The sequence below is a fragment of the Amblyraja radiata genome, chromosome 3 (assembly GCF_010909765.2).
Source record: "Amblyraja radiata isolate CabotCenter1 chromosome 3, sAmbRad1.1.pri, whole genome shotgun sequence".
Lineage (NCBI taxonomy): Eukaryota > Metazoa > Chordata > Chondrichthyes > Rajiformes > Rajidae > Amblyraja > Amblyraja radiata.
Genome location: NC_045958.1, coordinates 59,440,719 through 59,454,998, shown reverse-complemented (window position 1 = coordinate 59,454,998; position 14,280 = coordinate 59,440,719). Strand labels below are relative to the sequence as shown.

General features: G+C 45.4%; 1 protein-coding gene across 5 annotated transcripts in view; it reads left to right on the top strand.

Annotated features, from left to right (window-relative positions):
- fsd1l (fibronectin type III and SPRY domain containing 1 like) overlaps positions 1 to 14,280 on the top strand; it is an 87,977-nt gene that overhangs the window by 60,137 nt on the left and 13,560 nt on the right. For 3 of the 5 annotated variants that reach the window (XM_033017863.1, XM_033017860.1, XM_033017862.1), the window contains 2 exons: positions 5,587 to 5,687; positions 8,172 to 8,423. In XM_033017863.1, coding sequence (XP_032873754.1) covers positions 5,587 to 5,687; positions 8,172 to 8,423 — 353 coding nt within the window. The remainder of the gene's footprint in view (positions 1 to 5,586; positions 5,688 to 8,171; positions 8,424 to 14,280) is intronic. The other 2 variants (XM_033017864.1, XM_033017861.1) reach the window with 1 other exon arrangement.

The following is a 14,280-nucleotide window of genomic DNA, read 5'->3' as shown; positions in this document are numbered from 1 at the left end:
CAACATCTGCATAGGCAGAAACAATGATCACATCAGAACTGGAAAATATTGCAGCGTGTACAGGGCAATGCCGAAGATGTTATTAAAGAGCAAAAAATACCAGGAAACATGCTGATATGTATTCATCTTTTAAATGGTTACAGAATACTTCGAAAATTTGACTGTACAGAATGAACATGAATGTATGAACATGAAGTTTGACGCATCTTTTAATTTTCTGAGATTGCAATTAACCAAATAGATTGGGATAAACCAATTGAGGTATTTCTATAATGTATCGTGCAAGAGATATAAACAAAATTAGAACACATACTGTACTGTATTGATTACTGGGCAGGAGTGAAGATTTCAGATTGAGAAACAGTGACTTGATGGGTGCCACAGCTGTACTGTGACCACAGCTGTTTGTTACCTGTATCCATGGACCGTGCAAAGAGAAAAATAGATTGCAGAATATAATGTTAGTATTATAGCATTACAGTTACAGAGAAAAAGTGCAAGGTCTGCAATGGGGTAGGTTAGAAGATCGGAACTCCACCCTAGCTGATGGGTGGACTGTCTCGTAGTAGTTTTTATAAAAGTGGGCAAGAAGTGTTCCTGGATCTGGTGGCACACCTTTTCAAGCATCTGTATTTTGTGCCTGATAAGAAAAGGGCTAAGAGGGAATGACTAGGGTGAAAATGGTCCTTTTTTTTGTTGGCTGTTTTCCCAAGGCAGCATGAAGTGTAGATGGAGTTGATTTTGGGGAGGCTGGGCTGTGCAATGGACTGGGCTACATATACAACTCAAAAAATTCTTAGTCTTGGGCAGAGCTGTTGTCAAACTAAGCTGTGCTACATCCAGCTAATATGCTTTCTGTTGAAAGTTGTTGAGATATGTTGAACTTCCTTAGTCTTCTAACTACTGAACAGTCCTCCCATTAGCTAGGGTGTAGCTCCGATCTTCCAACCTACCCCTTAGTCTTCTAAGGAAGTAGAGGCAATTATGTGTTTTCTTGCATGGTTGATCCACGATAAATTGTTGGAGATATTTAGGCTGACGTTCTTGGAGCTCTTGGCCATTTCCACTTCAGCCACAGAAGGCTGTGGAGGCCAGGTCAATGGATATTTTAAAGACAGAGATGGATAGATTCTTGATTAGTACGGGTGTCAGGTGAATGCAGGAGACTGGAGTTGAGAGGGGAAGATAGATCAGGTATGATTGAATGATGGAGTAGACTTGATGGACCGAACAGCCTAATTCTGCTCCTATCGCTTATGAACATATGAGCAACATTGATGCTGATAGAAATATGTATGGCAGCTTGTTTCCTGAAGTCAGTAACTAGCTTCTTGTTGGAACTGAGGGAGAAATTGGTGTCCTAGCATCATGTTACTGAGCTCTCTCTCCTTCCTGAACACATCGTTGCTCGAGATCTGGCCCACTCAAGTGGTGTCATTAGCAAACTTGCAAAAGGAGTTGGAGCAGAATGTTGCCGAACATTCGTAAGCATATAGGGTGTACAGTAATTCGCTGAAAGCCATCATTGTGGAGGATGGTTTGTTGCCCTTCCTCAGTGATTGTGGTATATGGATCAGGAAGTTAAAGTTCCAGTGACTGAAGGGTTGCTGGGTTCCTGGTCCAGGAGTTTGGAGATGAGTTTGAATGAGTTCATGGTGTTGAAGGTGAGCTATTGATAATAAATAGGAGCCTGATCTAGGTGTCCTTTTTATCTACATATTCCACGGTGAGTGTAGGGCCAGGGAGACTGTGTTTGTCTATTTGCAACCATACGCAAACTGCAGTGCATCAAGGCTGTATGGGAGGCTGGAGTTAATGTGCATAATGACCGGCCTCTTGAAGCACTCATTTTAATCTGGGTTACTTGGCTTTAACTTAGAGACACAGCGTGGAAACTGGCCCTTCAGCCCACCACGTCCGCGCCTACCAGTGATCTCCCCGTACATTAGGACTATCCTACACGCTAGGAACAATTTACAATTTCACTGTAGCCAATTAACCTACAAACCTTTCCGTCTTTGAAATGTGGGAGGAAACCGGAGCACCCGGAGAAAACCCACACGGTCACAGGGAGAACGTACAAAAAACGTACATTTAGCATCTGTAGTCAAGATTGAACCCAGGTCTCTAGCGCTGTCAGGCAGCAAATCTACCACTGCACCACTGTGCTGCCTGTAATAACGCTGTCCATAATGGTGGATGTCAGAGCCACTGGACAGTAGTCATTAAGGCACATTACCTTGCTTTTTCTTGGCACTGGGATGATAATGAGCATCTTAAAGGAGGTGGGAATCTAAGAATGGAATAGGCAGAAGCTAAAGATGTCTGTGAATAGTCCTGCAAGCTGGTCCACGCAGTCTGAAACTCCAACCATGACAGTTACTTTTGTGGATTCCGTCTCAGGAAGGCTAATCTGACATCGGTGACAGTGACTGTAGGTTCAGGCGCAGCCGAGGCTGACTGGACAGGTATCATTTAACTGACCATAAGCGACGTAGAGCCAAATAGAGCCCAACATTGAGCTTGTTGGGAAGGGTCACATTGCTAGCAATACTGCCTGACTTCACTTTGTAGCTTGTTAGAGCATGCAAGTCATACCACAATCGACCGATCGCTATCTCGTTATCCTTGGACTCGAGCTTGATCCGGAATTTTCTCTTGGCATGCCTGATGGCTTTGCGAAGGTTGTAAGAATTGGTGACAAACTGCAAGGTATTAGTGTTCAGGGGGACCCAGGTCCCTCGTATGTAATTCATAAATTTAATGTGCAAATATAGCAAGCAATTAGAAGGCCAAAACTTACACCGGCTCCACTACAAAGGGACTTTAGTACAAGGGTAGAGATATCTCACTTTGATTATATAGGCCACTGGAATATTGTTTACAGGTTTGAGCTCCCTTCAAAGGAAGGATATGCAGGATATAGTGCAAGAAAACTTTCACCTGATTGATTCCGGAGAGAAGAGGGTCGAGGGGGTTGTCTTGTGAGAAGTTAAGCAGACTGTGCTGCACTCTTGAGTTTGGAAGAATGAGAGGTGATCTTTAAAACGTACACATTTCTTAAGAGGCATGGCATGCAAATTGAGAATTTCAAGGGTTTATCGTCTCAACAAGGACTGAGCCATTTGTTGCAGAAATGAAATGATTACCCAGAGGGGAATGTATTTGGAATTCTTTATCCAACTTCAGGGTTCTAAAATATTTGCAAAAAGTGTCTCTTTTGGTTCTACAATGTTTGCAGAATGTGTCTTTTTTGGTTCTAAATGTTTTTTAGGTTCTCCCGCCCCCCTTTCCTCTCCCCCCCCCACTCCTCTCCCCTCCCCCTCTCCTCTCTTCCCCCCCTCTCCTCTCCCCCCCTCTCTCTCTCCCCGCTCTCTCTCTCCCCCCCTCTCTCTCTCCCCCCCATCTCCCCTCTTTTTCTCCCCTCCATCCCCACCATTCCTCCCCTAAACCCCCCTCCCCTCCACACACCCCTGCCCCCTTCCCTTCACCCTCCCTGCTCCCCACCTCTCCCCCTCCCCTCTCAGCACACCCTCTCTCCCCCCCTCTTTCCCCTCTTTCCTCTCTCCCCCCCTTCCCCCTCTCCTCCCCCCCTACCCCTCTCTCCTCCCTCTCTCCTCCCCTCCCCCTCTCTCCTCCCCCCTCCCCCCTCTCTCTCTCTCCCCCCTCCCCTCCATCCCCTCCCATCCATCCCCTCTCCCACCCTCGCTCCCTCCCCTAAACCCCCTCCCCTCCACACCCTCTTCCCTCCACCCTCCCCCTCCCCTGCTCCCCACCTCTCCCCTCACCCCCCTCTCAGCGCCCCCTCACTCTCACCCTCTCTCCTCCCCACCTTCCCCCCCTCACCCACCCTCCCTCTTCTTCTCCTCTCCACCCCCCTCTCCCTCTTGCCACTCTTTCTGTGTCCCTGTCTCTCTCTCTGCCCATTCTCTCTCTGCCCTCACTCTCTACCCCCGCCCCCCCCCCGCCCTCTAGATGTGACTGCAAGTTGGCGGCTATGCGTCAGTAGATAGGGTGTTTATGGGGTAAAAGGAGCAAATTAATAATATTAATATAATATCAAGGGGGGTAATTAGCGTGAGTGCAGGGGGGGGGGGATAGTTAGTGTGTGTGACACTGCATGCCGCCTCCCCCCCCACAACCGCACGTTGGGGGAACAGACCCAACGGGTCTGCACTTGGTCTAGTAATCTATGTATCTGTTTCTTCAAACATCATTCGAAAGATAGACCAATTTATTGCTTATTCATTTTGTTTTTAAAGTCTTAACATTTCTACTCTTCATATGATTGTCACACAACATAAGCATTATAAAATCGAATTAGTTTGCATTTATGGAAATTTTGACAAGCTGCATATGGACAAATTAGTTTCTCGGCAAGTTATTTATGGCTCCATTCCTTTATGTATTAGGTTAGCATAGTTGTAATAATCCAGGGGAAAAAATGAGATGTAGCAAATATAGCGGAAAATAAAGATTTGCACATTGTCTTAGAAAAAGCAGTGTTGTCACCCTTTTGTTATAATTAAAATGCTATTGATTAATTATATAATAAAAGCATGCTTCTTAAATAATAATTTATTGCATTAGCCCTCAGTGTGATTGTGCAGAAGCATTGCTTTCTGCAGTTGAATTTATCAGCTGTTTTTGGTTTTTTCCTAATTCCTGCTTTATGAAAAAGATCAATGATGTAAGATGATGATTCCTTAAAATGTCCACTGAAGCTATAGCACATTGTGATTATGTACTTCATTTGAGGGACTTATTTTGTGTTTAAATTTTAAATAAGATGCACTTAAAGAAGTAATTTGAACTTCAAAGTAAAGATATTTTATAAACTTTTAAACTTAACATCAGAGACTGAAGATGTGGCGCAAAATTTGATTTTTCAATACAACAGGAAATTCACTCTGGTGGGGTTATCTGTTAAACTCTAATATTAAATCATTTTGTTTTGGGAGCTGAAGTGAACACTTTATAGGCAATCCTCTATCAATCCATCATAAGTTCAAAGTTAACTTTTTTACTTTTCCTTTCCTGCGGATTCATTTTTTTTGTCTGGTAAGTTTGGCTTGCGTTAAAAGGTATGCCTTTTCTCTTTTTTTTTAATGAAACCCTCACCCCTGCATGTGCATGTATGTGTTTCACTCTTCATATCCTGTCTGTGTTTTGCCCAAAATATTAAACACTGGACATAATTCAGTAAATCCTTGCCATAGTCCTTGAACAGCTGTTTGAATGTGTTTATAAAAACAGGATTGGACTGAGGAAGAGTTGTACAAAAATGTTATCAAATGCTGAATAAAGCATTTATAAGTTTGTTGAGATAAACTTTGTCCATAAGTCCCAGGAATGTTGCTATTAATTTCTGCTATTCAGTTATCCTTTAATTACTACCTAAAATCATTTTAAACAAGCTGTTTTAAAAAAATACAGCTAAAATAGCACAAATTCAGATTTGTACATTTGTCTGAAAAGAATGTAATCTTCTCTCAGTTTGTGATTTTGTTTCTATAACTTACTCCTTTTCATCTTGTCTTCACTTACTGTATATCATTTGACTGTTTCCTTTTAATTTTCCTATAGAAGTGGTACGCCATCACCCAAAAGGACATCCGTGTCCTGCCGACCAGGTTCAGGAAGAAGTAACAGAGATCGTTTTTCTGGTGAATCATATACAGTATTAGGTAAAATCATGCCTGTATGTTCATGAAAACTACAGGATAATCTCCTACTACCAACCCCCATGAGCAATGTATATTGAATATTGCATTTTCTTTATACTTTCTGCATTACTGAAGAATAAAGAAGATTCAGAATGTGGTTTGTGCTTAAAGGAAAAAGAATGCAAAACTATTTGTTGATTATTTTGCGCAGCCGTTGGTGTGAAAATGTGAAACAGTCTGGAGTTGCGAAGGAAGCACCCAGTGGAAAAGTTACTAGAATTAGAATGATATTTAAGACAGTGGGTGAATGCTTGGTTATTTTTAAGAGGGGCCTAATTACCTACATGGTATTCTGGCCCTATGCTCTTGTTTTCAACTATTTTAAATTTAAACTAATTCCCTTATAATTATTAGTAACCTTATCAGCTTGAAAAAAATTACTGTTATCAATATTGACTATATACTGTTGATTGAGTTGCTACTGTTAACATCAAATGGGCAACTATCTACGCAGTTATAAAGATTCTGAAACATAGTTATTTCATAGGGCCAGTGGTTCAATTACAGGACAAGTAACTTCTGAGTAACTCGGAGAACTTGAAAGACAATCCAGACAATATAGTTTTATCATGGATTTTAAATCCAGATTTAATCCAGATAATAATATAGAATTTTTATAAATTTAAGCATTGCTAATGACCACAAAACTACTTAATTGTCTTAAACTCACTTTGTGCATTAATATTGTCTGGGTGAAGAAACCTGCCATAAGTGATTCATTACCCATTGCAATGTGGTAAACTGAAATATACAGGTAGTTTTGCTCTAACATGATAGATGCAATCTTAAGAATTTTTTAGCAAAAAAATCACAGTATAAAGTCAATGGGACAAGGTGATTAAGGGCTGGAGAGTTTCAGACTTACAACACCAAAGTTATTTTTCCTGCAGGATTTGCAAAAATAAAGGTATTTTCAATAGCAATACGTTTATTTTTGTTACTGCTTTCTAAAAATACTAAAGGTTACATTGTTTAATAATATCATGCCTTAATAGAAGCGATTGCTTGTCAATTTCAACAACCACCAACTATTATGGTAGCAGCTGATTGCTTGTCAATTTCAACAACCAACAACTATTATGGTAGCTCTAGTGTTCTTGAGAGACATTGATGCCTGTTTACTGTGGGGAAATTATATGAAACAGGTTTTGCTGTTTAAATCAAACAGCTTTTTTTTCTGCTTGTCAATTTCCAAAGTAACCTGAGTGATTCTTTTGTTCCCAATCAAAATCGCATCATAACTAATTCGACCCTTGTAAAGCAAGTAGTGTTCCCTAATCATCACTCACGATGTGTCCAACGTGTTATTTAAACTCACATTATAGCGGTACTTTGAAATGTCTGGTGGTCATCATCCTGACTAAATAAAAAAAATTAAAGTTTCATTTACCTGCAATAAATGATGTCATTTAAAAATCTTAAGTATGAGATTAATACTCTTTTTTGATAAATGGTTTCATTGATGCTGCTGTGATGTGACGTGATATGTAGGAAATGTCTGCTAATTTGTAGAACATTGCTCAAATTAAAGTGAATCAGTTAGATTTTATTACCCGGAACTTCAGGCAGGCAGTGATAAAAGAGACTAACTTAGGGAACTTGATTCCACCAGCGGTCAGGTAAAACCCGTTTTATTTTGGTTAGGAAAGTTGGGAATACCGAGCATATTGTTCAAAGTGAAGTGAAAACATATCTAGTTCAATAGCAAGGCCAATCTGTTCGTCTTCACTTGATGGTACAACCTCACAATCAGTGGTCTATTATAATTTGATACTTTGGCAGGAAGAATATAAACAAAATGCCAATGTTTTAAAGTGTGCAGAAACACATGGAGTATGATGTAAATTTACAATTATAATTGGAGGAAAGGCTTGTTGAGATTAACACGTAGATATATATAAAAATGGGTATATTATGTTGAACGAATAGTAAACACAGATAAGGCCACAATTATTGTAACCAATTTGGATTACCACGTTAAGAAAGAACATGATGGTCCTAGATAGAGTACAAAACAGATTCCCGAGAATGGTTCCAAGGAAGACAGTTATTTTTGTTAAATTAGATTGGGGAAAATGGGAGCAAAAAAAGATTGAGGAGATTTTGCTGAGGTATACATGAGTAATTCAGATGGGATAAATGGAGAGAAGATGTTCCGATTGACTGATGGTCCCAGTAACAAGAAAACGGGGTTTCTTGAGAAAAAGATGGTGATAATACAGAGAATAAAAGTGTGAACACATTGGGTAACTCATTCCGTGGAAGTAATGCCCAACACCTTAACTTCGTGGCAGTCCGGTTTGATATTTAGCCAGTGATAAAAGGTTTAAAATTGGTTCAAAGAGTGAAAAATCCTATACAAATTCAAGTTTTGTATTTTTCTTGAAGTCTTTTGCATCAATGTAAATGTTACAATTAATTTACATCTATGCTTGTACTTCACAGGTGATGGAGTGATTGAAAATGGTCAACATTATTGGGAAGTGAAGTCTCAAAAAGACTGTAAATCCTATAGTATAGGTGTATCTTACAGGAATCTTGGAAAGTTTGATCAGCTGGGGAAGACAATTACTTCATGGTGTGTTCATATTAACAACTGGCTGCAGGCATCCTTTGCTGCTAAACACAACAACAAAGCCAAAGCCATGGATGGGCAGGTTCCAGATAGAATAGGAGTATACTGCGACTATGATGGAGGTAGTATTTTTTTAATCAAAGCTTTATTTATATTATTTTCCCATCCTAATTTCTCAAAACTTTATTCTAGTTAGAGTCTCCCAGAGATTTGTGATGATTGTGATTTCAGCTACTTCCCCACAGCCATCAGGCTATTAAACCTGGCTCGGACAAAACTCTGATTATTAATAACCACTTTCTGCTATTTGCACTTTATCAGTTTATTTATTCATGTGTGTATATATTTATATCATGGTATATGGACACATTTATCTGTTTTGTAGTAAATGCCTACTATTTTCTGTGTGCTTAAGCAAAGCAAGAATTTCATTGTCCTATACAGGGACACATGACAATAAACTCACTTGAACTTGAACTTGATAGTTGTGATGTGAATTGTCCTTTGGGCTGCATCATGCTGTACCCATCCTATAGCCTGGATTCTCTTTCCACAGTACCATAAGAAAGAGCATAATAAAGATTTACTGTTTTTTTAAATTCTGAAATAACTGGATTATTTTATGATGGGCAATTTGATAGATTAGGTTTATATTCTTTGACTTTGGAAGGATAAGGGGTAAACTAATTGAAGCATAACTTTAAAAAACTTTCCCCTTAGCTGGGGAGTCTAGAAAAATTAGTGACCATTTATGAATAGGGAAGCAGCCGGTGAGTGAAGTAATTTCTTACCTTAGTTCTCAAAGGGATGTGTACAGTGCCCTCCATAATGTTTGGGTCAAAGACCCATCATTTATTTATTTGCCTCTGGACTCCACAATTTGAGATTTGTAATAGAAAAAATCACATGTGGTTAAAGTGCACTTTGTCAGATTTTAATAAAAGCCATTTTTATACATTTTAGTTTCACCATGTAGAAATTACAGCAGTGTTTATACATAGTCCCCCCCCATTTCAGGGCACCATAATGTTTGGGACACAGTAGTGTCATGTAAATGAAAGTAGTCATGTTTAGTATTTTGTTGCATATCCTTTGCATGCAACGACTGCTTGAATTCTGCGATTCATGGACATCACCAGTTGCTGGGTGTTGCATTGAGACCAGGCAGGTTGAGCGAAATATTATTTATTGACGATAACAAATGCTCGAACTACCGCTTACCTAGTCAAGAATTAACGATTAAAGCTCCTGTCGATGCGTGGAGCACTAACTACTGATTGCTCTCAAAAGCTCGCGAACGAACCCCCGGTCACGTGACAGTTCCGACCAATGACGAGGGTTCTGAAAGCCCAGCTTCACCACTAGGTGCCGCTACAGGACCCCTCCCCCAGAAGCAGAGGAAAGAATCAAGCGGGAGCCGAATTAGGCGGACAGACCGAGTGGAGACAGGATGAACAGGTGCAACAGGCGAAAGCGGGAGTGCCAGCGGACGACCTCTACGACGGGGTTGGGCCACCGGTCGACATCCAGGTGGGCTGGCTTGAGGCGGGCCACCAAAACGACCTCCTGCCGGCCCCCGACATCCAGAACAAAAGTCGTGACGCCGGGTTGCAACACCTGGAAGGGACCCTCATAAGGGCACTTCAGCTGGTGCGTCTGGTGCGAGTCTCTGCGGAGGAAAACAAATTGGCAGTCCTTGAGGGCAGGTGGGACATAGGATGGAGCAACCCCGTGGCGAGAGGTCGGGACAGGGGCCCGCCTGCCCACTTTCTCACGGTGGTACGTCAGCACAGACGGAGGGAGTTCCTGCTGCCTCCAGGCCGCTGGAATAAGATCGCTGGGTACCTTCAGCGGGGAGCCATAAACCAACTCAGCAGATGACGTGGCCAAATCTGCCTTGGAGGCCGTGCAGATCCCCAGCAAAACCCATGGCAATTCATCCACCCAATCAGGGCTTGTGAGCCATGCCTTCAATGAGGACTCCAGATGCCGGTGGAAACGCTCGACCAGGCCATTGGCCAGCGGATAGTACGCTGTAGTGTGGTGCAGCTGAGCACCGTACAGCTGGGCCAAGGCCGACCACAGCGCAGAGGTAAACTGAGCACCATGATCCGACGAGATGTCGGAGGATACACCGAAACGAGCCACCCAGTGGGCCGTGAGAGCCCGTGCACAAGTCGCGGCGGAGGTGTCAGGGAGCGGGATGACCTCGGGCCACCGCGTGAAACGGTCCACAATGAGCAGGAGGGTGACACCTCGGGACGGTGGCAGGGGATCCACCAGGTCGACGTGGATGTAGTCAAACCGGTGCTGAGGGACCACAAAATCCTGGGGAGGCGCATGTACATGGCGCTGGACCTTGGACGTTTGGCAGGGCATGCAGGCCCAGGCTCCGACCTGCTTGCGGAGGCCATGCCAGACGAACTTGGCCGCCACCAACACAGTAGTTGCCCGGATGGAAAGGTGGCCAAAACCGTGGACGGAGTCGAAAATGCGACGTCGCCAAACCGTAGGGACGATGGGTCGCGGCTGCCCAGTGGAGACATCAGAGGACAGTAACGCCCGAGGGCCCTAGCGGGACGTCCTCCAATACTAAACCCGAAACGGCAGTGCGATAGGAAAGCATCTCGTCCCCGTCCCGTTGCGCAGCGGAGAGTCCAGAATAATCAGTGTGGCGGCGCCTAACGGCAGCGGCTCGACTACAGTCATCTGTCTTTTTTTTTTTTTTTGTCTTGTTAAATGTATGTCTTGAGCTAGTTTTTATTATTTTTTTAGCTGTGTATATGGGGGGTGGGGGGGGGGCTGTGGGGGAAACCGTTTAATCTCTTCCCTGTGCGGGGACCCGACTTTTTCCCTGTCGGGTCTCCGATGTCGTTGGGCCTAACATCGAGGAGCCGGCGGCGGCTTCTGGCCGGGGACTAACCTGAGGGCTCCAGTCGCGGAGCCTGCGGACTCACCATCGCGGAGCTGGCCGACTTCGGAGCGGGAGGAACTGTGGTGGTGCGCGGCTGCGACCCGACTTTGGAGCTTCGGAGGCTCCGGCCGCAGGCCCGGTAGACAGTAACATCGGGAGCTCGCAGGTCCCTGGTGGGAGACCGCTTTTCCGAGCTCTGCAACGGCAACTTCTTCCGCTGGAATAGCGGGGTTTAAAGGACACGGAGCCGGGGCCTAACATCGTTCGGCGTGGCTTAAATGGCCACAGGACTTACCATCGCCCGCCGGGGGCTTAACATCGGAGCCCCAGTTCGCCTTGACGCTGCAGTTGGACTGCTGGACCGCGGGAGAAGAACAAAGGGAAGAGATAAGACTTTGCCTTCCATCACAGTGAGGAGGTGTTGGATATTCACTGTGATGGATGTTTATGTAAACTGTGTTAAGTGTGGGTCTTGGGTTTTTTTGTAATGTAAAAACTAGAAAATGAAATTTCGTTCAAACAAAGTTGTTTGAATGACAATAAAAGACATTCTATTCTATTCTATAATCAATACCCGGGGCTATGGTCAGCATGGCATTAATGGCAGGATGGGATAAGGCATCAGCGACCTGGTTGAGCTTACCCGCTACGTGCTGAATACTGGTGGTGAACTTCGAGATAAAAGCCAGATGCCGTTTTTGGCATGTAGACTAGGGATCGGACACCTTTGCGAACTTGAACGTGAGGGGCTTGTGGTCGGTGAAGGCTGTGGAGGGTCTGCCCTGCAGGAAATATTGGAAATGCCGAACAGCCAAATAGAGGGCCAGGAGCTCACGGTCGAAAGCGCTGTAATTCCGCTCGGGGGGGCGCAGGTGCCGGCTGAAAAAGGCGAGTGGCTGCCAGCGACCGTCAATGAATTGTTCGAGGACCCCCCTCGACGGCGGTGTCAGAAGCATCGACAGTGAGGGCGGTAGTGGCAGTGGCCCACGGGTAAACGAGCATAGTGGCATTAGCTAGCCCCTCCTTGGCCCTGTCAAAAGCGGTCGTGGTCTCCGTATCCCAGACCAGGTCCCGCTGTTTGCTTGCCAGACACTGGAACAAAGGCCACATAACCAGGGCCGCCGCTGGCATAAAATAGTGATAAAAATTGATCATGCCCACAAATTCTTGGAGCCCTTTAACGTTGCCCGGCCGGGAAAACTGCCGAATTGCCTTCCCCTTGGCAGGGAGCGGAGTTGCGCCTTGTTGGGTAACGTGGTGGCCGAGGAATGAGATGGAGTCGAGACTGAACTGGCATTTGGCGGGATTAATGGCGAGTCCATGGTCATTGAGGCGCTGAGACAGCAACCGGAGGTGCGCGCAGTGCTCCTGGCGGGAGCGGCTGGCGACCAGAATGTCATCGAGATAGATAAACACGAAGTGCAACCCCAGGTCGACCATGTCCATAAGCCGCTGAAAGGCTTGGGTGGCATTCTTGAGGCCAAAACGGCATCCGCAACCATTCGAACAGGACGAAAGGGGTAATGATGGCGGTCTTAGGCACATCATCGGGGTGGACGGGGGTCTGGTGGTACCCTCATCCAAATGGGCCGTGAAATCCTGAATGTGTGGGACAGGGTAGCGGTCAGCAGTCGTGGCGTTATTAAGGCGGCAGTAATCCCCGCACGGTCTCCACCCGCCGGACGACTTAGGGACCATATGGAGTGGGGAAGCCCATGGGCTGTCGGAGCGCCGCACAATACCCATCTCCATGCGCTGGAACTCCTCCTTGGCCAACCGCAGCTTGTCGGGCGGGAGCCTGCACGCCCGTGCGTGGAGCGGAGGGCCGGTGGTGGGGGTGAGGTGAACGACACCGTGTTTAGGCGTGGCTGATTTAAACGGGGGGGGGGGGGGGGGGGGATCAGAATTTAAGTGAACTCGGCCAGAATTTGGGCATAAGCATCGTCCGTGTCAGACACTGAACCGAGGTGTGGGTTGGAGGGGGCTGCGGGCCGCGGCGATGCGTGCTGGAGGGTCTCGGGATGAACGAGGCGCTGGCCCTTGACATCGACTAGTAGGGAGTAGGCCCATAGGAAATTGGTGCCTAACAATGGTTGGGAGACATCAGCGATGGTAAACGGCCACATGAAATATCGGGAGCCGAAATCAAGTGGAACAGTACGAATCCCGTAAGTTCGGATGGGGCTACCGTTGATGGCGGCCAGGGTGGAGCCTCGCTTACCAGAACGGGTGTTGACCCCGGACGAAGGCAGTATGCTGATCTCGGCCCCTGTATCCACGAGGAATCTGAGCGATGCTTCTGGCCGACCGCGTTATCCTCTACTGGCGATCGGCCAGAGCATTTCCCGGATCCAAGCAGGGAGAACGGCATTGGCGAGCCTCCTCACCCCAGCGTTGGTGGTAGTAACACCACAGGTGCTTACTGGGATCCGCAGCGGTCGGTTGTGGTGTGGCGTTGTCGGTAGATGGTGGAGTGGACCGTCGAGGCCGTCGCGGAGTTGTAGACATCTGGCTGACGGAAGCGCCATCCTGTTGCTTGGCGAGTTGTAGGGGGTCAGTAAAGTCACTACCGGCGAGGAGCAGGCGGATGTCATCGGACATCTGCTCGAGGAAAGCCTGCGAGGAGCACTAACTACTGATTACTCTCAGAAGCCTGCGAACGAACCCCCGGTCACGTGACAGTTCCGACCACTGACGAGGCTCTGAATATCCAGCTTCACCACTAGGTGCCGCTACAGTGTCTTCTCTGGTGATTGCAGCCATCTTTAGCTTATGCTTGTTTTGGGTGCTAGTCCCCTTCAGTTTTCTCTCCAGCTTATAAAAGGCATGCTCAATTGGGTTCAGATCGGGTGATTGACTTGGCCATTCAAGAATTTACCCTTTTTTAATTTTCAAAAACTCCTTTGTTGCTTTAGCAGTATGTTTGAGATCATTGGCTTGCGGTAGAATGAACCGCCGGCCAATGAGTTTTGAGGCATTTGTTTGAACTTGAGCAGATATGATGTGTCCATACACATCAGAATTCATTATGCTACCACCATCAGCAATTGTATCATCAATGAAGA